Source organism: Pongo abelii, chromosome 8, assembly GCF_028885655.2.
Source record: "Pongo abelii isolate AG06213 chromosome 8, NHGRI_mPonAbe1-v2.0_pri, whole genome shotgun sequence".
In the NCBI taxonomy this organism is placed as follows: Eukaryota; Metazoa; Chordata; class Mammalia; order Primates; family Hominidae; genus Pongo; species Pongo abelii.
Window position 1 is genome coordinate 53,400,482 of NC_071993.2, and position 27,695 is coordinate 53,428,176.

At 41.7% G+C, this 27,695-nt stretch overlaps 1 protein-coding gene across 1 annotated transcript; it reads left to right on the forward strand.

Moving 5' to 3' along the window:
• Positions 1-2,784: 2,784 nt before the first annotated feature.
• LOC112135152 (arf-GAP with GTPase, ANK repeat and PH domain-containing protein 5) lies at positions 2,785-25,062 on the forward strand. The gene is made up of 8 exons (XM_054522232.2): positions 2,785-3,414; positions 3,784-3,852; positions 6,157-6,225; positions 8,871-8,905; positions 16,468-16,568; positions 19,170-19,205; positions 22,491-22,542; positions 23,182-25,062. The coding sequence occupies exons 1-8, from the start codon at positions 3,192-3,194 to the stop codon at positions 24,220-24,222; spliced, it is 1,626 nt and encodes a 541-aa protein (XP_054378207.2). The 5' UTR covers positions 2,785-3,191; the 3' UTR covers positions 24,223-25,062.
• The last annotated feature ends 2,633 nt before the right edge of the window (positions 25,063-27,695 follow it).

The following is a 27,695-nucleotide window of genomic DNA, read 5'->3' on the forward strand; positions in this document are numbered from 1 at the left end:
GTTCTTCCTTATTATACAGACCACTACACATACATCTGACAGAGACTTTTCACCTTTTTATGGTTCAATGACTGAAATTCCCAGAATAAAATTAAAACCACCCCAGTATCAAATTTGAGGTCAAATAGAGGTGGGTTTGTATCCCAGGTTCATATACTGTCCAGCAGTATGGTCTCAGAAAACTGACCTCCTTAAGCCTTTGTTTGTGTATCTGCCTACACTCATTGAGAGTTGGGACTATTTCACACATACAGTGCCTGGCATGTAGAAGGGACATAATCAATGTTGAAAGAAGGGGAGACATTTTAAAATCCACATCAAAAAAATGTTCTTTTCGGGAGTGGTGGCTCACGCCTGCAATCTCAGCACTTTGGGAGGCCAAGGCAGGTGGATCACCTGAGGTCAGGAGTTCGAGTAGAGATGAAACCCCATCTCTACTAAAAATACAAACATTAGCTGAGCATGGGGGTGGGCTCCTGTAATCCCAGCTACTTGGGAGGCTTAGGCACTTGAATGAGAATCACTTGAACCCAGGATGTGGAGCTTGCAGTGAGCAACAATTGTGCCACTGCCTGGGCAACAGAGTGAGACTCTGTCTCAAAAAAAAAAAAAAAAAAATTCTTTTAAAAATATACTAATCTGGTTGGGCACGGTGGCTCATGCCTGTAGTCCTAGCACTTTGGGAGGCTGAGGCGGGTGCATCACCAGCCTGACCAACATGGAGAAACCCCTTCTCTACTAAAAATACGAAATTAGCCGGGCATGGTGGCGCATGCCTGCAATCCCAACTACTTGGGAGGCTGAGGCAGGAGAATCACTTGAGCCCGGGAGGCAGAGGTTGCAGTGAGCCAAGATCGCGCCAGTGCACTCCAGCCTGGGCAACAAGAGTGAAACTCCGTCTCAAAAAAAAAAAAAAAAAAAAATAGTGTTCAGCAAGGTTGAAGCATAAAATGTTAATAGCCAGAATCATGTATCAATTGTATTTCTATACATCTACAAGACACAATCTGAAAATGAAATTAGAGAAACAATTTCACTGGGCAACAAGAGCAAAACTTCATCTCAAAATAATAATAATAATAATCTACAATGTCATTTCCCGTCCAAGCTTGACTTCTACCTTTACTTTCTGATATGGTTTTGCCATGTCCCCACCGAAGTCTCATCATGAGTTATAATCCCCATAATCCTGATGTGTCGAGGGAGGGTCCTAGGGGGAGGTGATTGGATCATGGGGGCAGTTTTCCTCATGCTGTTCTTGTGATATTCAGTAAGTCCTCATGAGATCTTACAGGGTTTTGTTTTGTTTTGTTTTGTCTTGTTTTTTGGAATGGAGTCTTGCTCTGTTGTCCAGGCAGGAGTGCCATGGCGCGATCTTGGCTCACTGCAGCCTCTGCCTCCTGGGTTCCAGTGATTCTCCTGCCTCAGCCTCCTGAGTAGCTGGGATTATAGGCATGCACCACCACACCCAGCTAATTTTTGTATTTTTAGTAGAGACAGGATTTCACTACATTAGCTAGGCTGGTCGCAAACTCCTGACCTCAGTTGATCCACCTGCCTTGGTCTCCCAAAGTGCTAGGGTTACAAGTGTGAGCCACCGTGCCCAGCTGAGATCTGATGGTTTTATACATGTTTGACAGTTGCTCCTTCACATGTTCACACTCTCTGTGCGGCCACCATGTAAGTTGGACCTGCCCTTCTGCCACGATTGTAAGTTTCCTGAAGGACTTCCCCTTCTGCCATGATTGTAAGTTTCTTGAGGCCTCCCCAGCCATGTGAAACTGAGTCAATTAAACCTCTTTCCTTTAAAAATTACCCAACCTCAGGTATTTCTTTATATCAGTGTGAAAACGGACTGCTATACTTTCTGATAATCATGCTTCAGGAATTGGGGAATTCAGACTACCTGGGATCAAACTATGGCCCCACCCTTAGCAGTCGTGTGACCTTAGGAAGGTTACTTACCTTCTCCGTCTCAACAACTTCTGTAAAATCTGTAACATGAGATTGTTTCTGAGGGTTAAATGAGCATAGCACAGTGGGGACACTGTCAGGCACACACTACTTGCCAGATGTCGAGTATTCATCTTTACTGAAATAGGACTGTGGTAACCCACTTTATGGCTCTCGATTTTGTATGACGAAATCATGCTTAGTGCCTTGTTAGTAAAAGAAAGAAAATCTGAAAGTCCCTGCCGTGGAAGGAAGAAATAGCGGGGAGAAAAGGGAGTTGGTAAGTTTCAGCATTTCAGAGCTTGGAGGGACAAGTTAGGTTTTTATTTTATGGAGAAGGAGGTGGAGGCAGGATGGGTCCTAAGGTGTCATTCAAGACACACAGCCATAACTCTTTATTGAGAGTAAGCTGGGGCCCCAGGGATTGCTGTGGTCAAGTTGCAGACAAAAATGACCACTCATTGGAAGACAGGAGAGGAGTGTTTAGTTACAAAAGCAGTCAACAATTCAGGTGTATCTATACTCAGTCAGCAAATAAAAGTTGTTCAACTTGGTTGCTAATGGGACCCACTCTACTGAGGCTTTGTATACAACTCATAGAGGAAGATGGCTTCAAGTAACGAACTACCCTGTACTTTTCTTAGGACTAAAATCTCAGGAAGCTGGTGATGAATGAAAACCTTAGTCCCACTGGCACTGCACAAGGGGCCAGGAGAGCAGCAGCATCATAAGCCACAGGGTGGGGCAGCCCAGGCAGGGGCATTCTGAGCTGTTGGGGAGGGGTGGCAGCCAGGGTGGGGCACTGTGAGCTGTCGGGGAGGGCATTGTGAAGTGTGGGGTGGGGCATTGTGTGTCACATGCCTGGGCTCCCAACTGGGCCAGTGGGCTTCAGTCTGTAGGTGACTACAGAAGGAGGAGGAGCTCCGTCTGTTCTCTCTTCAGGCAGTTGTTGTGTCTCTCAGCGCTTGTTGGGTTCACAACCTATTAAATAAGCCGGCTGGTCTTCACCCTCCCAGACAAGTCAACTCAGGGGAGGCGGCAGGGTGTGGGCCTTGGCCCACAGCCCTAGCTGGGGCTGGGGCCAGGGCTGGTGCCCGGGGCTGGGCTGTGAGGTGGGCAGGCGAGGAGTGGGAAGACCATCTCTGCAAGTGCAGCACAGCCTTGGCCTAGGACAACAGGAGTGTGTGGCCAAAGCTGTGAGCAGAGGCACAGGTGGTGGCAGACAGTAGAGGCGCCCCATGGGGAACATACTGACCTGTTGTGTGCACCCCAGCGTCAGCCTCGAGTTTGACCAGCAACAGGGGTCGGTGTGTCCCTCTGAATCTGAGATCTATGAGGCAGGAGCTGGGGACAGGATGGCAGGCAAGCCCATGGCTGCTGCTATACAGCCTGCTGAGGTGACTGTTGAAGTTGGTGAGGACCTTCACATGCACCACATCCGTGACTGGGAGACGCCTGAAGGTAAGGAGGTGACGGGTGCCATCTGCCCCCAGCTTGCCTCTGGCTGCTGCTGTCCCCTAGGTTCCCTTTGAGGCATCCCCCACTTGGAGCTCCTTTCTGCCTGTAGCCAGCTTTCCCGGGGGCTGGCCAGGAACAAAAGCTGGCTCCACCTTGCATTCCTACCCCATAGTCTTTCCCCATCGAATCCAGTCAGTTTCTTTTTGCCTCCCCTCCCAATCGCCCAGTTCTTGCTCTCTCATCTCATTCTCCCAGGCTGGCATGGGACCATTTATTTATGGCTCTTGTTGAATAAGCAGCAGTTGAATAAATGAGTTGATACATTTTTATAAATGATTACATCTTTTTTCTTTTCTCCCTCTATACATACAGCTTTGGAGCTTAACCTTTCTGCCAATCCAGAGGCAAGCACAATATTCCAGAGGAACTCTCAAACAGATGGTGAGACAACAGTGTCTGTAGCTCTATTTATTATCCTGTGGGACTTTGTTTAGGCTTCTTTGGACTATTCTCTTCCTTTTCTCAATAAAAACTCAAATATCCCAACTTTTCAGTACCCATCTTATTTTTTCCTTGTATCTATCCAGATAGTACCTAAGTGAAGGAACCAGGTAAGTGCCTAATTGTTTCCTTTGTTAAAGTAGCTAAATCTCAGGACAGTTCATATTCAAATATTTGGGGATTTCTTATTTAAAATCAGAATGGAGGTTGCCACGGGAGAGGCTATATGGTATTCTTAATGGGCTGCTTTAAGTCACCTTGATAGAAGCTGCTTAGTTTCTTCTAACTGTAATTTGAACACAGAAGGAAAAAGAAAAAAGGAGAGTGCTTAAAATAATTGTGAAAGGTGTGAAATGTCACAGCCAGGGCTGCAGAAAAATGGTTGTGTGTGTGTTTGGGGTTTCTCAAAGGAGTTTACCTATGAGGCTCTGATTACTTTAAAATTCTTACTTTAATAGAAAATGTGTCTCCAGATTTATTCTGGTGACTTAACAGACTTTATTTACCTCCTTGTTCTAAAAGAGAGGTGGGGATTGGTTCATGGTCAAAACTTTCAAAAGACATGAAACGTCAATATAGACTTTTAATGTGCATATAAAGATTGCAGGTTAAAATGTCAGACCTTCCCTGTGAGAGTGTTTGTTGCCGTGGCTCCCTCTTTGTCCTTTCCCCTCCTGACAATAGCATCTTGTTCAAAGATAAGAAAGTTACAGTTTTGGCTGGGCTTGGTGGCTCACGCCTGTAATCCCAGCACTCTGGGAGGCCGTGCCGGGTGGATCACCTGAGGTCAGGAGTTCGAGACCAGCCTGGCCAACATGGTGAAAAGTTGTCTCTACTAAAAAAAAAAAAAAAAATACAAAAATTAGCTCGGTGTAGTGGCACATGACTGTAGTTCCAGCTACTCACAAGGCTGAGGGCAGGAGAATTGCTTGGACCTGGGAGGTGGAGGTTGCAGTTAGCAGAGATCGTGCCAATGCACTCCAGCCTGGGTGACAGAGCGAGACTCCGTCTCACAAAAAAAAAAGGAAAGAAAGTTGGAGTTTTTTAGTCTCTACACTGCTGGGAGAGGCGGGGGATGGGAGCCGGTAGAAAAGAGAAAACAATTAGTTGGTTTGCCTCTAAAATTTTGCAAAGAGATGAATCTAAGTAAAAGTAATTCTGAGTAATAATATGGTTCTTGAATAAAAACTGAAAATTTCAAAATAGAAAACATTGCATCATAAACATATTAAATCCAGTTGGCTTATTGGTTTCATTTAAATGCCAGAGAGTTCATTACTGTAGAGGAAATGTCTTATGGCTCTTCTATTTAAACTTTGGTTGGGCTCTTACTTTTTAAAGAGGTAGGATAATTAAGACTCATTATGAGTGTGACTTTGTAACTTGGAAGTACTATCCTCACTTTTCAAGATATTTAAGGATTGCTTTAGAATAAACAAATATATTATGTGAATTAATTGATTATACCTTTATACACAAAGCATGTAAGTACTTGTGTAAACTTATACTCTGCTTGATGTTAGGAAAGCCTGATTGATGTTACACACCAGTTAGTAGATGGGTAGTGTTGGATGAGAGCCCAAAAATGGCTCTTTATTGTCATTCTTTAGGATTCCAACACAGTTTATGTATGTCTCACTTGGCCCTTTCCAATACAAATAAGGCCTGTGTATGTTCTCCCTATGTATTGCTAATGAAAAAATGAAGACTTAGAGATATCACATGATGTTGGAGGACAGCTACTCAACATGGAACTCAACACAGAACTAAGGTTCTGTGTCCTCAGAATAACATGGAAGTGACAGAAATGCTGAATTTACTTTTTACAAATTTTAAAAACTCTAGAATACATCTTATATTTTGCCTATAAAATAGACCTGTCTTTTAAAACTTACTGCCATCTTGATTTATTTTATGCAAAGTTGATTTTACACAACTCAAAGCCAACATTTACCTCTTCATTTTTTTTTTTTAAATAAAGGAGGGTGTCATTATGTTACTCATGCTGGCCTCAAATTCCTGACCTGGGTTCAAGTGATTTTCCCATTTCAGCCTCCTGAGTAGCTGGGACTACAAGCATGTGCCATCTTGCCTGGCTCTATCTTATGTCTATACATTCATTTCAATGGATAAGAATAAAAGTAGAGATAGTGAAATAGCCTAAATGCAGCAGTCGAATAAACGAGTTGATAAATTTTTATCAATGATTACATCTTTTTTTCTTTTCTTCCTCTATGCATATAGCTTTGGAGTTTAACCCTTCTGCCAATCCAGAGGCAAGCACAATATTCCAGAGGAACTCTCAAACAGATGGTGAGACAACATTGTTTTTTCCACCAAGAGAAAGAATAAAAGCTCTTGTTTGATCAGGTTATAGAAAGTATTTAGAAAAACTCATAGTGGTTTAAATTTTTCACCTTTTCCCATGTTCACTTGTCTTATTTTAACATGTGATATACTTTCCTTTAGTTGTTATGATGTTAGTGAAAATGTGTAACCTTTTTGTTTATATATTTTGCCATCTTTTTATCAACACAATTAATTTGTCATGTGATGGAGAAGTCATGGATTTCTCTTTATAATTCTTGGATTTATCTTTATTTATAATTAATGGATTTAACTTTATTTATAATCCCTTTTCCCTTGCTCCAAAGAGTACATTTTAAAGATGAATGATAGAACTTAGGCTTCAGCTTGGTTTTCATTTAAACAAATTAAAAAACATAGTTGTTTATCATCAGGGATTGAATCTGTGATTTGGGCTTCCTCTTACACAGTCCTCTGACCATATTCATTTACCACATCCAAGTTTATGCTACTCAAAAGTTTTAGGTTATTAACCTTTTCATTTGATGTAATGTAAATTTAAACATGCCCTACTCCTGCTTATTTCCCTTAATGTTATGTTAAATCCTCATTTATTTGCCAAGAAGCCATACACAGCCAAGTTTTCCAGTTGACTTAAACAGCAAGAATACAAGTGAGGGTTCTATAATAATATGCGAAGTAATGCAGCACAGTAAAACATGGGAGTTTGTAACCTTTGTTTTTATAGTTTGAGTAGACTTTGCCCATCTTGAGTCAGTTATTTCTTTTTTGAATTTGTCTTCATTTTTTACATTACTATAAAGAGATACCTAAGGCTGGGTAATTTATAACAAAAAGATGTTTAATTGGCTCAAAGATTTTCGGGCTGTACAAACATGGCTTCAACATCTGCTTCTGGTGAGGGCTTCAGCAAGCTTACAATCATGATAAAAGGCAAAGGGGAAGCAGGTGGTTCCACATGGTGAAAGAGGGAGGAGAGAGGGGAAGGGGGAAGGTACCACACTCTTTTTTTTTTTTTTTTTGAAATGGAGTCGCACTCTGTTGCCCAGGCTGGAGTGCAATGGCACAATCTTGGCTCACTACAACCTCCACCTCCCAGGTTCAAGCAATTCTCCTGCCTCAGCCTCCCGAGTAGTTGGACTGTAGGCAGGCACCATAACACCTGGCTAATTTCTGTATTTTTGGTAGAGACAGGGTTTCACCATGTTGGCCAGGCTGTTCTGAAACTCCTGACCTCAAGTGATCTGCCCACTTCAGCCTCCCAAAGTGCTGGGATTACAGGCTTGAGCCACCCCACCTGGCCTGTACCACAGTCTTTTAAATTACCATAATGAGAATTTGCTTATTACCATGGGGATGGGACCAAGCCATTCATAAGGAATCCACCGCCATTACCCAAACACCTCCCACTAGGCCCTATCTCCAACATTAAGGGTCACATGTTAATATGAGACTTGGAGGGGCAACATATCCAAAACATATCAGAATTGTATTTCCCAGTTCCTTCCAGAGCCATGGGCTTCTCACACCTAGAGAGCATGGAAGCAGTAAAAGAAAAGCTATTCCATGTCCCTCACTCTTCAGTGGTAGGAACTTTTGCCTACAAGGCCCTTCCAGCATCAAAGGCAGAGGCAGTGTAGGAAACAAGGCATGGCCCAAGTCCCTCTTGGGGCTTTTATTATTCTGGTCTTTTTTTAGGGGAAAAAAAGTGATTTTTTGTGCTGCAGACACCATGTCCAATTAGGTTTGTGTACTCATTTTAACATTAAAATTTAGGCCAGGCTCTGTGGCTTACACCTGTAATTCCAGCTCTTTGGGAGGCTGAGGTGGGTGGATCACGAGGTTAGGAGATCAAGACCATCCTGGCTAACACAGTGTAACCCTGTCTCTACTAAAAATACAAAAAAAAATTAGCTAGGCATGGTGGCACATGCCTGTAGTCCCAGCTAGTCAGGAGGCTAAGGCTGGAGAATCGCTTGAACCTGGGAGGCAGAGGTTGCAGTGAGCTGAGATCCTGCCACTGCACTCGAGCCTAGGTGACAGAGTGAGACTCCATCTCAAAAAAAAAAAAAAAAAATTTAAGATAGGTTACTTTCCAGTTCTGTAAAGACCGTTTTTTAATTTTGTTTTGTTTTTAGTGACATATTAGTAGATAACCACTAAGTGTGGTTCAAGATGCTTACAGGGATTCTGTTGCATCTAGAGCTAGGTGTCTGGTCAGGAAGTAGTTCTTAGAGCTGTTAGCTCTTAGAGTCTGATAATTAAAGTAAGCTACATGTAAATGCAGAATGAGAGAATACTAATGGATCATGGCTCATATATGCAACAGTTAAACTTTTTATTAGCTAAATTTTTCATCTGGCCTAATTTTTTTGCCCTTTTCTTTTGTACATGAGGATTCTTTCATTTGTACGTAATAGAAACAAAAAGTAAACTAAATGAAAAACTAAGTTTTTAGATTTGACCTATGAAATTAATTGTGCCAGATAATTTAAATTATAAATTATTGAAAATTATTTTTTAAATGGAATTTTGTCTCATTTTACATAGGATTAATCAGTAAGATGTTAACAACTACTTTTATTTATGGTATTTGTATCAGAAGTGACCAGTTTTTTTCTTATTCTTAGTTGTAGAAATAAGAAGAAGCAACTGTACAAACCATGTAAGTAAACACTCAAATAGTTAAGAAATTGATAGTTTGACATGAAAGGATGCCTCTCTTGATTTCTTTAAATTACAATGTGGACCTGGTAGTGGTAGCATGGACCTCTTTTTGTGGATTTTCTAAATCTCTTCTATTTTCCTAAGTATTAAATTTATCCAGAAAAGTCTTTAGCTTAGTGTGTCCACCTTTTAAAGATTTCTGACATTTAAATTAAATTTCAATAGTCTGGTTCAAAAGATCTGCCTTAAGGCTGGGCATGGTGGCTAACATCTGTAATCACAGCACTTTAGGAGGCCGAGGCGGGCTGATCATCTGAGGTCAGGAGTTTGAGACAACCCTGACCAACATGGTGAAATTCTGTCTCTACTAAAAATACAAAATTAGCCGGGCGTGGTGGCGCATGCCTGTAATCTCAGCGACTCAGGAGGCTGAGGCAGGAGAATCACTTGAACCCGGGAGGCGGAGGTTGCCATGAGCCGAGATCACGCCATTGCACTCCAGCCTGGGCGACACAGCAAAACTCTGTCTCAAAAAAAAAAAAAAAAAAAAAAGTGCTTTAAATATTTAATCTTATTTTTAATGAAAGAACAAAAATAGAATAGCTAAGTTAATTGCCAGCACTGTCTATTGACTTTCTGTCACAGCAGGTAAAAGCATACCTTCCTCGCTACAGCATGATCTTATGTTTCTCCCTGTGTTCCTTCCAATTGTAGCACACTTTGTAATTAAATCAGTAATATTTACATGATTATGACTCTGCAAATATTATTCACTGCTAAGTCATATGGTGTTTTCACTGTGCCTCTGCGTTACATATCCTTCATCCTGTCTCTGAAACAGTTCTGAAATCTGAGCACTTCTGCAATTCTCCTGGATCTTCTCTTTTTTCCTAGCCTACATTAGTTTATCTATCCAAATATTGTAAGTAGCCTCTGGGTGCTCTGTTTGCTTTCACATCTATTATTTTTTAACATGAAGCTAATTTTCTGACTATATTCATTTGCCTATTTTCTAACAGCTGTTTTTCCCTCAAGTATTGTAGCATTTATCACATGCCTTTCAAAGATATTTTCCATCTGCAAAAACACATCTGTTCCTTTTTATGTGTGTGTGTGGGGCAACTTTCTTTGGCCTTTTGTCATCCTAGTTCAATATAGCGTGGGTTTCCCTAGATATGCTCGATGTCTGCTTTTCTGGGCTAACTCCTTAAAGTCTTTTGGGATCTCACGTAACTGCTGTCTTGTGTGGGATCACCTGAGTCCTAGATTCTGTGTTTCCTTCTGTCCTGTTATCCTCTCTAGTTGTACTTGAACACATTTTCCTGGGTGGAGATGTTTAAAGAGCTGGCCAGTCTTAAAATCCCTCCTCTTTGATAGAGTACACCTCTAGATTGAATCTAAATTTTATGGTTCTGAAGACGTTTTGCAGTTGTGCTCTCATTACAGTGTTGTTCTTGAATCTACTGCCAGTGTGTGATACATTACTTACAACCAGGTTTTAGATATCTGTGGAAGCTTTTTAGGATCTCTCTCTCTGAGGCTCTGAAATTTTATAACAGCTTGTCGGGGATCTTTTCATTTTATTGAGGCTAGTAAACCTGCAGACTATCTCTTCTTCAGAATTTTTTTTTATTTTCTCTGTTACTTTTTTACAGTAGTCTTGTTATTCAGATGCTAGGCTGCTTAGACCAGTACACCTGCATTGATTTTTAATTTTTCCCCTTCTATTTTTTTCAGTTTGTCTTTTTATTCTAGTTCTGGGATATACCGTGACTTTATCCTCTACTTTTTCTATTGAATTTTATATTTTTTGAGAGAGTTTTAAGATTTTTTTTTAAAGTTTTGCTCCTGATTTTGACTGGTCCTATCAATTCCTTTTTTCTATTGTTTTGATCTCTTTTCTTGGAGGCTTCCCTCCAATGTGTGGTGGTCCTTGGCCTGCTTTATTTGGAAACAGGATTTCTGTTAACTGATAGCACTCAGTGTGAGGCCTTAGAAGCCTCACTAGCTTTTCATTTGGGGGACCTCAGTGTATTATCTGGGGATCTTTATTCAAGACATTTCAGTTTCTTCTGAGAAGGATCTCCCAATTTTCTGCCTGGAAAGTAAAAGCATGGCCACTTGCTTTCCAAAAGCAGAGTTAGCGAAGAAAGTTGGAGTTCCATTTTTGGTGTACAGTTTTCTTTATATGTCAGGTTTAAGCCATGGTATCTCTGAGCCAGAGATTCTCAGGTTTGATATATCCAGAGAACACACATCTAAGTTTCTTGTCAGATGGAAGGACAGGTGGACTTGGGGCTCTAGTTTAGAGATTTTCAACTGACCTTGCTGGCTTTTTTTTTAAAATTTTACCCTACTTCCCAAAGTGCCATTTGCCTGTAAGTTCACAACCTGCCTTTAGTTCTGCAAGACAAACTGGCTCGCTTCTGTTCCAGTCACTTTCCGTAGGCACCAAAGTTGTGCTTCCGTGTTATTTACCACTACTTTATCTACTTTTTATGTCTCAGCATTTATTAAAAATTATCTCTGTCAACCGTCTCTGCTGGTCATGTGTGTAACCTTTATTTTATGACTAATGAGACTTCTGGAGGGAGAGGAAATAAATTTGTTGTCAATCTATTATATTTAATCCAAATTTAGGACCTATGTTTAAATCAAAGTCTAATTTGAATATAATTAATGATATTAAGCCAGAGAATTTTTTAAATTAATGTATCTATAATAAGCATATTACACTTTTCTCCTAAGGCCTTGTTTAATATTTTCATTCAAACTTTATCCGCTGCCATATACTTCCCATTACTTGACAACATAGATGGAGCTGTTTTCATGAATGCCCAAAGTGTTAGAAATATTTAAGTTAATTAAGATTTGTTCATTTTTAGCCTGGTCAACAGAGTGAGACCTCATGTCTACAAAAAGGTTAAATAACAAATTAGCCAGGCCTGGTGGCATGCGCCTTTCGTTTTACCTACTCGGGAGGCTGAGGCAGAGGATCGCTTGAGCTCAGGAGTTTGAGGCTGCAGTTAACTATAATTGCACCACTGCACTCCAGCCTGGGCAACAAAGGGAGACCCTGTCTCGGAAAAAGGAAAAAAGTTACTAATTCTTTAAAAACATATCTAAAATTTGTCCTGCCCAAAAGGAGAGTGAAAAATGTAAACTTTAGTCTTTGTTTTATTTTATTTATGTTTGCTGAGAAAAATGCTGTACTTTATTTATTTATTTATTATTTCCATAGGTTTTCAGGGGAACAGGTGGCATTTGGTGACATGACTAAGTTCTTTAGTGATGATTTGTGAGATTTTGGTGCACCCATCACCTGAGCAGTATCCACTGAACACAATTTGTAGTCTTTTATCCCTCACCCTCCTCTCGGCCTTTCCCCCAAGTCCCCAAAGTCCATTGTATCATTCTTATGGCTTTGCATCCTCATAGCTTAGCTCCCACGTATGAAAGAGAACATGATATTTGGTTTTCCATGCTGAGTTACTTCACTTAGAATAATAGTCTTACTTCCATCCAGGTTGCTGGGAATGCCATGAATTTATTCCTTATTGTGGCTGAGTGGTATTCTTCATGTATATATGTGTATGTATATCACAGTTTCTTTATCCACTCATTGATTGATGGGCATTTGGGCTGGTTCTGTATTTTTGTAATTGTAATTTGTTCAAGTTCCTCATAGATTCTGGGTAATAGCCCTTTGTCAGATGTATAGACTGTGAAGATTTCCTCTCACTCTGTGGTTGTCTGTTTTCTCTGCTGATTGTTCCTTTTCCTGTGCAGAAGCTCTTTAGTTAAGTCTCACCTGTTTTGCTTTCGTGTTCTTGGTTGCATTTGCTTTCGTATTCTTGGTCATGAAGTCTTTGCCTAAGCCAGTGTCTAGACGGGTTTTTCCAATGTTATCTTCTAGAACTTTTATGGTTTCAGGTCATAGATTTATGTCCTTGATCCATCTTGAGTTGCTTTTTGTGTAAGGTGAGAGTTGAGGATCCAGTTTCATTCTCCCACATGTGGCTTGCCAATTATCCCAGCACCATTTGTTGAATAGGGTTTACTTTCTTCACTCTATGTTTTAGTTGGCTTTGTTGAAAATCAGTTGGCTATAGGTATTTGAGTTTATTTCTGGGTTCTCTATTCTGTTCCACTGGTGTATGTGCCTATTTTTATACCAGTACCATGCTACTTTGGTGACTATGGCCTTATAGTATAGTTTGAAATCAGGTAATGTCATGCCTCCAGATTTGTTGTTTTTGCTTAGTTTTGTTTTGGCTATGCGGGTTCTTGTTTGGTCCATGTAAATTTTAGGATTGTTTTTTCTAGTCTGTGAAGAAGGATGGTGGTATTTGGATGGGAATTGCATTGAATTTGTAGATTGCTTTTGGCAGTATCATCATTTTCACAATATTCATTCTACCCATTCATGAGCATGGGATGTCTTTCCATTTGTTTGTGTCCATGACTTCATTCAGCAATGTTTTGTAGTTCCCAACGGCATATCAAAAAGATAATCCAGCCAGGCACGGTGGCTCACACCTGTAATCCCAGCACTTTGGGAGGCTGAGGTGGGTGGATCATGAGGTCAGGAGTTCGAGACCAGCCTGGCCAACATGGTGAAACCCCATCTCTACTAAAAATACAAAAGTTAGCCGGGCGTGGTGGCACTCACCTGTAATCCCATCTACTCAGGTGGCTGAGGCAGGAGAATCGCTTGAACCTGGGAGGCGGAGGTTGCAGTGAGCCAGGATCACCCCACTGCATACTCCAGCCTAGGCAACAGAGCGAGACTCCATCTCAAAAAAAAAAAAAAAAAGATAATCCACCCTGATCAAATGGGTTTCATACCAGGGATGCAGGGATGGATTAATGTACACAAGTCAATAAATGTGATACACCACATAAACAGAATTATAAACAAAAAAACACGCGATCATCTTAACAGATGCAGAAAAAGCATTTGACAAAATGCAGCATCCTTTTATGATTAAAACCCTCAGCAAAATCGGCATACAAGGGTCATAGCTCAATGTAGTAAAAGCCATCTATGACAAACCCACAGCCAACATAATACTGAAAGGGGGAAAAGTTGAAAGCATTCCCCCCGAGAACTGAAACAAGACAAGGATGCCCACTCTCACCACTTGTATTCAACATACTACTGGAAGGCCTAGCCAGAGCAATCACACAAGAGAAAGCAATAAAAGGCATCCAGATCAGTAAAGAGGAAGTCAAACTGTTGCTGTTTGATGATGGTATGATCATATACCTAGGAAACCCTAAAGACTCCTCCAAAAAGTTCCTAGAACTGATAAATGAATTCAGCAAAGTTTCAGGAGACAAAATTAATGTACACAAATCAGTAGCTCTGTTATACCCCAGAAGCGACCAAGCTTAGAATCAAACCAAGAACTCAACCCCTTTTCTGATAACTGCAAAACTAAACTAAACTAAAATAAAATACTTAGGAATAGACCTAACCAAGGAGGTGAAAGATGTCTACAAGGAAAACAACTTTAGTGTTTTTAATGGGTTAAAATGAGAGGCAGCAGGCACAGCAGAAGAAGTCAGTGGGTGGGCATCTGCATCCAGTGGGTACTGCACCTTTGATGGTAAGGCTTTGGTTTTGACTTACTAAATTACTAGGTACGATTATTTTCTAGTTTTTGTCATTAAACCTTAAAACTACTAAGTAACCCCTTCCATTTCTTGTTAAATATAGTAAAATTTCATACTCTGATTTACGCTGACTGACATTAGATTATTTGTTTCTATTTTGTGACTACCTTAAATAATACCTATAAACAGTAAACTGTTAGTAGTGTTTTTGCTGTAATTAAATATAGTAAGACTTATCTTCCAAATGATAACTGAATTGTCAAACACTTGTCGAAGTTTTGGATTTACTCAAAATTCTATGCTCAGCAGCTGGAGATAGGAAGAGTAAGGGCCCTCCCTTCCTCTTATGGAGAGGCATACTTTCTCATGAGGGGAATACTCTGCAGGAATTAGCATCCTGTAAGCAGTGGTGAATTCAACTAATTAGTGTACAAAAACACATTTTTTGGTGTGGCTGCCGACAAAGGGATCCAAGAGGGTAGATGGAGTTGAGCTTGCTGAAGCAAGGAAAGAGAAAAGCAGTATTCTAGGCAGAGAGCAGGGGTAGAGCAGGAAAATGGCTAGGTGCAGGTCAGATGATTTATAGAATGAAATTGATCAAGTTTTGAAATGAATGCAAAGTATTCTCTGAGAGTCTCATTTGAGTCATGTCTTGGCAGTCTTATTTAAACATGAAGTGAAAGTTAGATTGTTTAAGTTGTTATTTGTTTTCAGGGTGTGAGAGAATATTTAAGTGATTCTCTTTTTATCCTCCACATAAGAAACTAGGACTAGAGAAACCTATGGCTTCCTCACTTGTTGGTGGCCTAGCAGCCCTGGCACACAGAGTCTCTGAATCCGAAACACTTCTTTTGTAACAATATCACCTGAAATAATACATTTAGGATTAGCAATTTAGTAAATGCATTAGTCTTGTATTCACTGCAATAAAATGCTCTTGTAGCAGGATTATTTAATACATTACATTTTATCCTAGTAAATAAATAATAGAAGGGCCGGGCATGGTGGCTCATGCCTGTAATCCCAGTACTTTGGGAGGCCGAGGCAGGCAGATCGCGAGGTGAGGAGATCGAGACCATCCTGGCTAACACGGTGAAACATCGTCTCTACTAAAAATACAAAAAATTAGCCGGGCGTGATGGTGGGCGCCTGTAGTCCCAGCTACTCAGGAGGCTGAGTCAGGAGAATGTCGCGAACCCGGGAGGTGGAGCTTGCAGTGAGCCGAGATGGCGCCACTGCACTCCGGCCTGGGTGACAGAGCCAGACTCCGTCTCAAAAATAAATAAATTAATTAATTAAATAATAGAAATTCTCGGCTGCTTTATATAGCTGTAGAAAAAAAGAATGAAATCTTATTTTAAACTTTTCTTTTTTTTTTTTTTTTTGAGACGGAGTCTCACTTTGTCTCCTGGGCTGGAGTGCAGTGGCGCGAACTTGGCTCACTGCAAGCTCCGCCTCCTGGGTTCACCCCATTCTCCTGTTTCAGCCTCCCGAGTAGCTGGGACTACAGGGTCCTGCTACCACGCCCGGCTAATTTTTTGTATTTTTAGTAGAGATGGAGTTTCAGCATGTTAGCCAGGATGGTCTCGATCTCCTGACCTCGTGATCCGCCCGCCTCCGCCTCCCAAAGTGCTGGGATTACAGGTGTGAGCCACCGCGCCCGGCGAAGCCGACTTTTCTCATTATTTTTAACGGTAATTCATAAAATCCTTGTTAGGTTTGATGACAGGTACCATATTAAGGGCAGCATTTCATAACCGGTATCTTAAACATCATCTCTGGAAGTTGAGAGCCTCCAATAGGTTTTCTATAGAGTGCACATGATACCACTCAGGCAGTTCATGGAGTGTAAGACATATCTTAGTGCTTTGTCATTTGACATTTTAACTGAGAAAAAAATACACTTTGATAAGTTTGACTTATACTTCTCTTCCCCTTCAGGTACCTACTGAGCGTTTCAGTCAACAATACAGCTCATGTTTGACAATATTCCTTGATGACAGCACAGCCAACCAGCCTTATCTTACAATGACAATAATATCGTGAGTACAACTATACTGCTGAGGGACAGATTCCTTTATTCTAAAATTATTTCAGCCATTTGGTTGTCCCCTTCAGCAATCAGTTTAAGAAATTGGAGTCAACCATATATTGATATCCAGATTCTACATATTAAGTATCAATTTCTCTTTTAATCTTCGACATCGTGGTGGAAGGAAAAATCAGTTAGCAAAGAAGCAATCCCAGAAACAGTGTATCTTTTTGATGCCTTTATGCCTTAAGACAATGTTGAACACAGTGAGAAGGATAGGTTCCCTTTATTGAATGTTTTTTGTGAAAACTTAGTTTTTCAATGCATTATAGGCCTAAATCAGTGTACACTACTTTGGACATTAGCCTTGGAAGAAGGAACAGCTTTTCTTCCTCTGGCACTACAGTGTATCTGCATTTGAGTTTCTCCCATTGTGCATGAGCGCCTCATGGGCCACAAAGATGTGCTTTGAGAGCACCCTGAGATGAAGTTTATTTTAAAAGGAACAACAACCAACACCACCACCAGCTCCATAGGGGCTGTCCAGTGTACATTATTCTCGTCTCCTTGGGTTATTGGTCTTGATTTTTAGAACACAGTTTGGAAAGTTCTAATTTAGAATATTAATGTGTTTATCTTTAATTTTACTTTTCATTCTGTAAACATCACTAGCTTATAAACAATTTTGTTTCAAATGCATTAGCCTTTTTAGCTAATTCAATTGTCAATAACTTTTACTTCAATTAAAAGTGGCAAGTTTACACTCATAATAATGTCACTTTCTTCCCTCCCTTTTAACAATAGTTGAGAGGAAATTGGAAATTGTGTTTTGAACAAAAACTGGACTCAAACTCTGTCTCAAGTCCTGAGCTTTGGGACCTATTGAGTAATCACTAAATGTCTGTAGTCAGCCAAGTCTCTTAAATCTTTGAGCACACATACGCAAAACTTACTTTGACTAGAGTCCGTGGCTTCTTTTGAGTTCCAAAGGTTTTGATATGTTAGCATACAATTCAAAAGCAGCTTTGAAGATTAATTTTGCTCAAACAAATTTTGTGCTTTTTTTCCTCATTATTCTACTTTTTAGAAGTCTACTTTTGAAAGTAAAGTAAGCTTTAATTTGCCATCAGCAAGTTTGAGAAATGATCATTTGGTGTATTCACTATTGGTGAAATAAAGGTTTATTGAGCAAATTAATAGGGCAAATTGGCTTCAAGAAAATATTTTGAAAAATGTTTTATCATGGATCAGTAGTGCACTATTGTCAGTGGGACAGGTGTAACTCACTGAGATACTTATGCAAGGTTTTTTTTTCAAAATACAGGTCTGCAAACACATGTATCTTCCCATCTCCATTTTCCCTCTATCTCTGGGCACGGAGAAGCCTTTTAGGAAAATAGGGATGGATGTGAGACATCTTTCTGTGAAGAAAAGCATCCCAGAAGATTCTGATTTTCATCCCAGCTCAATCATTCCAAACTTTGCTACACATTGAAATCACCTGGGAAACTTTTACCAACAACCTTGATGCCCAAAGCCATACCCAATACTAATTAAATTAAAATGTCTCACATTGAAGATGAGGCAGATATTAAAGCTTCTCAGGTGATTTTAATGTGCAGCAAAGTTTGAGAGCCATTGCTTAATTTGAGTTTAGGACGAGAAACTGCTCCTATTTGGTGGGACCTTGGGCAAGTCAGTTTTAAGGTTTGTTTCCCTGATCTGTAAAATGAGTGTTGAATTAAATGTCACATAAGGTCATTGGTCCTTTCCAGCATGTAACTTTAAATTCTGTGATTTTAAAATTATTTCAGAGATGAAAACTACTCGAAGCACTATATACATATCCATCTTACATGCTAATGTTACAGGCTTTTTAAAAAGTGCTAATATTGTGTAGACCTATTACTAAAATTGAGATTTGCCTTCCCTCAGTTGTTTTGAGCCTCACTCTACAAAATTAGCTGGGCGTGGTGGCACATGCCTGTAATCCCAGCCACTTGGGAGGCTAAGGCAGGAGAATCTCTTGAACCCGGGAGGCAGAGGTTGTGGTGAGACGAGATCACACCATTGCACTCCAGCCTGGGCAACAAGAGTGAAACTCCATCCACTCCCCCGCCAAAAAAAAAACAGTTACCTGTGCGTAGTGGCCCAAACTTGTAGTCCCAGTTTCTTGGGAGGCTGAGGCATGAGAATCGCTTGAACCTGGGTGGTGGAGGTTGTGGGGAGTCAAGATCCCACCACTGCAGTCCAGTCTGAGCAACAGAGACAGACTCTGGGTCAAAAAATAAATACATACATAAAATAAATCGCATGGGATGAAAGGTTTTGTGGGTAGAAAAGCATGTAACAGGGAAATCTGTTATGATTTATATATTATAATCACCAAGAGAAACGTGTCTTCTAACAGCATATTGCCTCGCATTTTGGTTCTCATATTTTTGTGAAAAATGAAGAAATGAAAACAAAGTGCCTTTATGGTACTGTTCTGAACTAGAAGATTTGAATTTCAGGGCCGCTAGGAGAGTTTCCTCTGCCCCTCTTTTAAAATATATCTTCAGGTCTAACAAATGATAACATCTATTGTTCTGAATTTTTTTTCCTTCCACAGTGTGACCTTGGAGATACATCATCATATCACGGAAAGGTGAGCTTTTTAGAAACCTGTCTTGTTATTCTAGTTAATTACTTTGCAAGATATCAAGCTCAGTGTTAGGTCACAGCTCTAGACATCATAAGCTGTATTGTGCCTACTAAAATATCGAAGCAAATTACTTGTATTTTCTTTGTTCCTTAAGACTCTCTTAATTCTTAAATGATTGAGAATCTCAAAGAGTATGTGTTTATATTGATTATATTGATATTTACTGTGGTAGAATTATACAATTGAAATTTTTTTCAAAATCTCTTTTTAGTTTAGATTTCACAGCCTTACCACTGTTGATATTATGGGTTAGATAGTGCTTTGTTGTGAGGACTGTCCTGTGCATTGCAGAGAGTTTAGCGGTATTCATGGCCTCTACCAACTAGATGTCAGTAGTAACCCATGACCCAGGTTGTAACAACAGAAAATATTCCTTGAGAACAGTATTGTTAACAGAAATTTTTCATTGAAAAATAACTTTTCTACAACAAAAAGTTGAGTAAAAAATGTGTCATGTATTTATATTATTTAAAGTCTCTCACGTTGAGCTTAATAGGAGACAAATGGATTCTCTAGAGCTTTCTTTGCAATTTGCTTTAAAGAAGCAATAAGAGGCTGGGCACGGTGGCTCATGCCTGTAATTCCAGCACTTTGGGAGGCTGAGGCGGGCGGATCACAAGGTCAGGAGATCGAGACCATCCCAGCTAACACAGCGAAACCCCGTCTCTACTAAAAATACAAAAACTTAGCTGGGCGTGGTGGCACGCGCCTGTAGTCCCACCTATTCTGGAGGCTGAGGCAGGAGAACTGCTTGAACTTGGGAGGCAGAGGTTGCAGAGAGCTGAGATCGTGCCATTGCACTCCAGCCTGGGTGACAGAGCAAGACTCTGTCTAAACAAACAAACAAAAAAAGCAATAAGCTGGTGGGGCACAGTGGTTCACACCTGTAATCCCAGCATTTTGGGAGGCCGAGGTGGGTGGATCACTTGAAGTCAGGAGTTTGATACCAGCCAGACCAACATGGTGAAACCCGCCTCTACTGAAAGTACAAAAAATGGCTGGGCGTGGTGGTGCATGCCTGTAGTCCCAGTTACTTGGGAGGCTGAGGCAGGAGAATCGCTTGAACCTGGGAGGCGGAGGTTGCAGTGAGCCGAGATCTCGCCATTGCACCCCACGCAGCCTGGGTGACAGAGGGAGACTCTGTCTCAAAAAAAGAAAAAAAGAAGCAATGAGATGACCTAACCTCATGCAAATATGTAGTTGGTAGAAGGTGTATTTTTAAAATTTTCAGACAGTTGTGGGTATTAACACTAAATCAAAACTTCATAAATGGTGGTTTCTTAAATTAGTTACAGTGGCATTTTACATATTAATAAATTTATTCCATCAGTACTCATTGATCTTTCTTGCACAGTAAATGGATCTTTTGCTCCATACTTGCATTAGTTACTTGGAATATATTGGTTTATGTTTTATTGTGTCAAAAATCACTTTTAGTTTAACCACCAATCTTACTTTAACACGCCTTTAAGTATTGAAAAGCTGTCAAGCCTACAGTAGAAGGAACAAGTTTTTCAAAGTCCTCAGGAAAGCTTAAATTTTATCATTGGGAACAAATACGTATTTCCCTTGAAGTGACAACCTCTCAGTTCATTTATTTTTGAGAATGATAGTTGAACTTGTTTTTTAGACTGAGTTTCAGTCTGTCACTTGGCTGGAGTGCATTAGCATGATCTCAGCTCAAGCAATCCTCTCACCTCAGGCTCCCGTGTAGCTGGGACCACAGATGTGTGGCACCATGCCAGGCTAATTTTCTTGTATGTTTGATAGAGACAGGGTTTCATCATGTTGCCTAGGCTGGTCTCGAACTCCTGAAGGAGCTCAAGTCATCTGCCTGCTTTGGCCTCTCAAAGTGCTGGGATTTTACAGGCATGAGCCACTGCGCTGGCCCAGCTGTACTTTTAAATAAAAATGATGTTCTGTGAAAAAAGTGATTTTTTAGTTCACAATTAAATCACGAATTCTTTAAAAACAAAAAAAAAGCGCTTCTCATTAACTTTCCACTTATTCAGAATATTAAAGAGACATGTCAAGATTTAACAACATTTATTTTTACTGCTTCATCAAAGACATTCTTAAGTAATTCAGGCTATGTTTTTTAACTGTAGGGGACAGCGAAGAATAGAATGACTACTAATGTAATTGGTACCACTGCCTTGATTTATGCTGAGAAACCAGCCATTGTAGCCACTTTTGCTTTTATACAGTCATGGCAAGTGTCAACGAAAAAGCAGGCAATGACTTTGTATTACTTTTACAAATTTTTAAAATTTTTCATCAGCTTTCTCAGGTTTAATTAGTATGATTCAGAACAGTGTTGGCCAGGCACAGTGGCTCAGGCCTGTAATCCCAGCACTTTGGGAGGCTGAGGCAAGCAGATCACCTGAGGTCAGGAGTTCAAGACCAGCTTGGCCAACATGGTGAAACCACATCTCTACTAAAAATACAAAAATTAGCCAGGAGTGGTGGCAGGCACCTGTAATCCCTGCTACTCGGGAGGCTGGGGTAGGAGAATCACTTGAACCTGGGAGGCGAAGGTTGCCATGAGCCGAGATTGCACCATTGCACTCCAGCCTGGGCAACAAGAGTAAAACTTGGTCTCAAAAAAAAAAAAAAAAAAGAACAGTTGTGACCTCTTAGGCCTTCTGGAAGGGGTCTTGGGGATCCCGAGAGGTCCACAGAGCACATTTGGAGAACCACTGGTTTATCACACAGGCACAATGCATTAGTTTTACGAAGTTTAAAGTTCATCAAAGACTGGCCTCTTAAAAAGGCAGATGAGTTTGTCATTCAAACAACAGAAAATACATAAATACATCATGAGAGTATACTACAGAGAACTAAAGAGAAAGGAAGCTAGGAAATCTGAATCACATTTAACATTTATTAAAGTTTACTACTACTGCTTTGTAGAACATTCTTGTGTTTCAATGTGTGGTTAGAAGAGTGAAAATATATTTGGTTTATTGCCATGGCCTGTTAGGGAGAGTCAATACTTATGGGTATTTCTGACTGGTTATCATATAAAAGACTTCACGGTACAGGCCATGATGTGCTGAGAAAGAAGAAGTCAGGAAACCCTCTGCAAGTCAGGATCCAGGAGAAGAATTCGTAAAAACTGCTTTGGTAAAGTAAACAGCAAAGCACACAGGAGGCGGTATTTTACTAAACAAATATTATACTAAGATATTAACAGTTTTTGAAGTAATGCACATTCTTATTTTATAGAGATGCAGATAGATCTTTGAGCATATTTGATGAACGGTTATACTCATTTACGGTAAGTGGCACTTTTATTGAGGTTGTATTTTCATCGTACACTTGTATCTGTTTCATGCTGAAGTCAAAGGCATCTTTTTTTAAATCTTCCCCATTTCATGTTGTATTTAGTCATCTTAAGTGTTGTAAAAAGAATGTGCTGGAATAAGAACTGATCTGCAGCTCTGTTTAGTTAGTGAGCTAGTATGAGTAAATGTACTATCTAAACAACAGAAAATGTATCTTTTTTTTTTTTTTTTTTTTTGACGGACTCTCTTTCTGTAGCCCAGGCTGGAGTGCAATCGCGTGATCTTGGCTCACTCCAGGCTCTGTCTCCCAGGTCCCTGTTCAAACAATTCTCCTGCCTCAGCCTCTCGAGTAGCTGGAATTACTGTAATTGCAGGCATGTGCCACCATGCCCAGCTAATTTTTTTTTTTTTTTTCTAGTAAAGACAGGGTTTCACCATGTTGGCCAGGATGGTCTTAACTCCTGACCTCGTGATCCACCCACCTTGGCCTCCTGAAGTGCTGGGATTACATGTGTGAGCCACCGTGCCTGGCCCAGAAAATGTATCTTTTTAAAAGGTAATTGTGATTGTCTATAGGACCCTGCAAGCCACTACCCAATTTTCGAAGCCATTCCTCCTCCTGTTCCACACAGGTTTCCACCGTGCACATTACCCAGACAAGAAATGGAGGTGGGAGTTTCAGTAACCATTCCTCCTCCATTCCATCGACTCCCAGCACCAGACAGGAGGACCTTCAGATCAGTGTTCCTCCCACTGCCAACACACCCACGCCCATTTGCAAGCAGTCCAAGCGCTGGTCCAACCTGTTTACATCTGAGAAAGGGAGTGACCCAGACAAAGAGAAGAAAGCCCCAGAGAGTCATTCTGACACCATCGGGAGCGGCAGAGCCATCCCCATTAAACAGGGCATGCTCTTAAAGCGAAGTGGGAAATGGCTGAAGACATGGAAAAAGAAATATGTCACCCTGTGTTCCAATGGCATGCTCACCTATTATTCAAGCTTAGGTGATTATATGAAGAATATTCATAAAAAAGAGATTGACCTTCGGACATCTACCATCAAAGTCCCAGGAAAGTGGCCACCCCTAGCCACATCGGCCTGCGCACCCATCTCCAGCTCTAAAAGCAATGGCCTATCCAACAACATGAACAGTCTACATATCTCAGCCAATTCAGACACCGAGCTGGGTGACTCCATATGCTTCAGCCCCAGTATCTCCAGCATCACCAGCCCCAAGCTCAACCTGCCCCCCTCTCCTCATGCCAGTAAAAAGAAACACCTAAAGAAGAAAAGTACCAACAACTTGAAAGACGATGACCTGTCCAGCACTGCTGAGGAACAAGGAGAAAACTTTATCATTGTGTCCGTCACTGGCCAAACGTGGCACTTTGAAGCCATGACATATGAGGAGCGGGATGCCTGGGTCCAAGCCATCGAGAGCCAGATCCTGGCCAGCCTGCGGTCATGCGAGAGCAGTAAAAGCAAGTGCCGGCTGACCAGCCAGAGCGAGGCCATGGCCCTGCAGTCGATCCAAAACATGCGTGGGAACTCCCACTGTGTGGACTGTGAGACCCAGAATCCTAAGTGGGCCAGTTTGAACTTGGGAGTCCTCATGTGTATTGAATGCTCAGGAATCCACCGCAGTCTTGGCACCCGCCTTTCCCGAGTGTGATCTCTGGACCTGGATGACTGGCCAGTTGAGCTCATGAAGGTTATGTTATCTATCGGCAATGACCTAGCCAACAGCATCTGGGAAGGGAGCAGCCAGGGGCGGACGAAACCCTCAGTAGAGTCCAAAAGGGAAGAGAAGGAACGGTGGATCCATTCCAAATATGAGCAGAAGCTCTTTCTGGCCCCACTACCCTGCACGGAGCTGTCCCTGGGCCAGCACCTGCTGCGGGCCACCGCTGATGAGGACCTGCGGACAGTCATCCTGCTGCTGGCACATGGCTCCCGGGAGGAGGTGAACGAGACCTGTGGGGAGGGAGATGGCTGCACGGCGCTGCATCTGGCCTGCCGCAAGGGGAATGTGGTCCTGGCGCAGCTCCTGATCTGGTACGGGGTGGACATCATGGCCCGAGATGCCCACGGGAACACAGCGCTGGCCTACGCCCGGCAGGCCTCCAGCCAGGAGTGCATCAACGTGCTTCTGCAGTACGGCTGCCCCGATGAGTGCATGTAGTATCTGTTTAATTTGACTGCAGTCTCCTTGGTGCAAAAACAAAATGGGGAAAATAAAGATAACTCAGAATTTCAAAAGGAAATCACAAATTCAGCTAATAATAGCATTTTCAGTACTTTTTGTAAACTGAGTAAATACACAAAATGTTGACTTTTCTGACCATAAGACATATTTTATGTCCTTTTGCCGAGGTGGATGTGTTAGTCTCAGGCCCTCCTGGGCCACATTGCCCAAGTCAGACAGGGTTCTGTATTACGTATTTATATAAGATGTGTGAAAATATATTTGAAAAAAAGTTCATAAATATGCATTGATTTTTTTACACATGGCACCTCTTTTTTTTTTTTTTTTTTTTGATGGTGTTTTGCTCTGTCGCCCTGGCTGGAGTACAATGGCACGATATCGGCTCACTGCAAGCTCTGCCTCCTGGATTCACACCATTCTCCTGCCTCAGCCTCTCAAGTAACTGGGACTACAGGTGCCCGCCACCACACCCGGCTAATTTTTTGTATTTTTAGTAGAGACGTGGTTTCACCATGTTAGCCAGGATGGTCTCAAACTCCTGACCTCATGATCCACCTGCCTTGGCCTCCCAAAGTGCTGGGATTACAGGCATGAGCCACCATGCCCGGCCCATGGCACCTCTCTTAATTTATAAATTGAACTGGATGTGAACTAATAATGTCAGCTAGTTGAGATAAGAGGGTTACAGATCAGCTGGGCGCAGTGGCTTACACCTCTAATCCTAGCACTTTGGGAGGCCTAGGCGGGCTGATCACCAGGTCAGGAGATCGAGACCATCCTGGAAAACATGATGAAACCCCATCTCTACTAAAAAATACAAAAAATTAGCTGGGCGTGGCCGGGTGTGGTGGCTCACACCTGTAATCCCAGCACTTTGGGAGGCTGAGGCAGGTGGATCATGAGGTCAGGAGATGAAGACCATCCTGGCTAACATGGTGAAACCCCGTCTCTACTAAAAATACAAAAAAAAAAAAAAAATTAGCCAGGTGCGGTGGTGGGCACCTGTAGTCCCAGCTACTCAGGAGGCTGAGGCAGGAGAATGGCGTGAACCCAGGAGGCGGAGGTTGCAGTGAGCCGAGATTGCACCACTGCACTCCAGCCTGGGTGGCCGAGAGAGACTCCGTCTCAAAAAAGAAAAAAAAAATTAGCTGGGCATGGTGGCGGGCACCTGTAGTCCCAGCTACTCGGGAGGCTGAGGCAGGAGAATGGCATGAACTCGGGAGGCAAAGCTTGCAGTGAGCAGAGATTGTGCCACCGCACTCCAGCCTGGGCAACAGAGCAAGACTCGGTCTCAAAAAAAAGAAAAGAAAAAGAGGGTTACAGATCATTGCACATGGAAAATATTCCCAGCAGTAAACACTTCCATTAATGTGATCTACAGCTTTTAAAAAGAATAAGATGGTGGTACAATTTGCTTATTGAGAAAGGAAAAAAAACAAAACAAAACACTGGAGTATATTAAAAAGGGAAAAGAAGGAATGTGATTTCTCATGATTGAAAGCTTGATTTAGATTGCATACAGCTTTTGCTACCCAAGACCAAGCGGCTCTGGCAAGACAGGGTGGTTTTCTGAATGCCAGACCAAGGTGCCTTATGAAGGCAGCTGCCGATGGTTCCAGATGTAGAGAGATAGGTGATGCAGGAAGGAAAGCTGGATTGGAAAAGGGAGAGTTTTGTAGACGGGCTACGCTCATTGTGCCTTTGAAAGAGCAGAGCCAGCAGCCTCTAGTCATCATTTGGATATACAGGACTAGAGCATGAATCTGATGTAGAGCTACAGAATGAAGAGCAACAGCAGCTGTTTAAATACCGAGAAAGTGTGTAGAATGAAACTGGACAAGCCAAGCATGGTGGTTTCATGCCTTTAGTCCTAGCTACTTCGAAGGCTGAGGTGGGGAATTACTTGAGCTCAGCAGTTTGAGTCCAGCCTGGGCCAGATGGTGAGACCCTGTATCTTAAGAAAAAATAAGACCAGGTACAGTATCTCATGCCTGTAATCCCAGCACTTTGGGAGGCCAAGTTGAGAGGATTGCTCGAGTGTAGGAGTTCAAGACCAGACTGGGCAATAAAGGGAGACCCATTTCTACCAAAAAAAAAAATCAAGAAATTAGCTGGATGTGGTGGCACATGCCGGTGGCCCCAGTTACATGGCATGGCAGGCTGAGGCAGGAAGATCACCTGAGCCCAGGAGGTGGAGGCTGCAGTGACCCGTATTCATGCCACTGCACTCCAGCCTGGGCAACACAGTGAGACCCTGTCTCAAAGACAGATAAAGTGGACAGAAAATAGGTAGATAAGGACTAATCATTTAAGGGACAAGCCCCCAGAGGAGTGGCTACTAGAGTGGGAGGAGAAAAAGCAGAAGAGGATAATAAAAGGAGAAAGAGTTGAAGATAGGAGAGGCTGTGGTCACAGTGCTGAATGCTGCCAAGCAGTGACTTGATTCATGAACACTCACTGGATGCTGACTCTGTTGCTCTTCTAAGTGCTGGGTTAGTGGAGAGGACAGGTGGAACACAGTTCTTGCTTTTATGAAGCAAGTTCTAGCTTATGTTCTAGGAAGTTCAAACTTAAGTATTTTTTCAGGTAGTATGAAATAGCCGGAAGAGGAAGCAGGCTAAAGGGACACAGAGTGATTGGGGGCTATTTTAGGTAGAATGATAAGGAAGAGCCTGTCTAGAGAGCTATTTGAACAGTGACCTGACTGAAGGGACAACAGAAAGTGGTGCTGACATTACAGGCAGCAGGATGACTGCCAAGACAGACAGAAACGCATTTCATGTGTGTTTGAGGAATGAAGAGCAAGGTGACCAGCATGGTGAGAGTGAAGAATGATGGAAACCTTGAATGAGAATAAAGCAATTCCATCTTGGTTGCTAATCTGCCTTGTTCTGATTAATCCCAGTTCCAAGAATTCATCTACGATTTCTATTTTATCT

Excerpts from the sequence above, each read along its gene's own strand:
- LOC112135152 (XM_054522232.2), top strand. The coding sequence starts at position 3,192 with ATGGGGAACATACTGACCTGTTGTGTGCACCCCAGCGTCAGCCTCGAG. Across the intron at positions 3,415-3,783 it reads TGACTGGGAGACGCCTGAAG|CTTTGGAGCTTAACCTTTCT; the intron begins GTAAGGAGGTGA and ends CTATACATACAG. Across the intron at positions 8,906-16,467 it reads GAAGCAACTGTACAAACCAT|GTACCTACTGAGCGTTTCAG; the intron begins GTAAGTAAACAC and ends CTTCCCCTTCAG.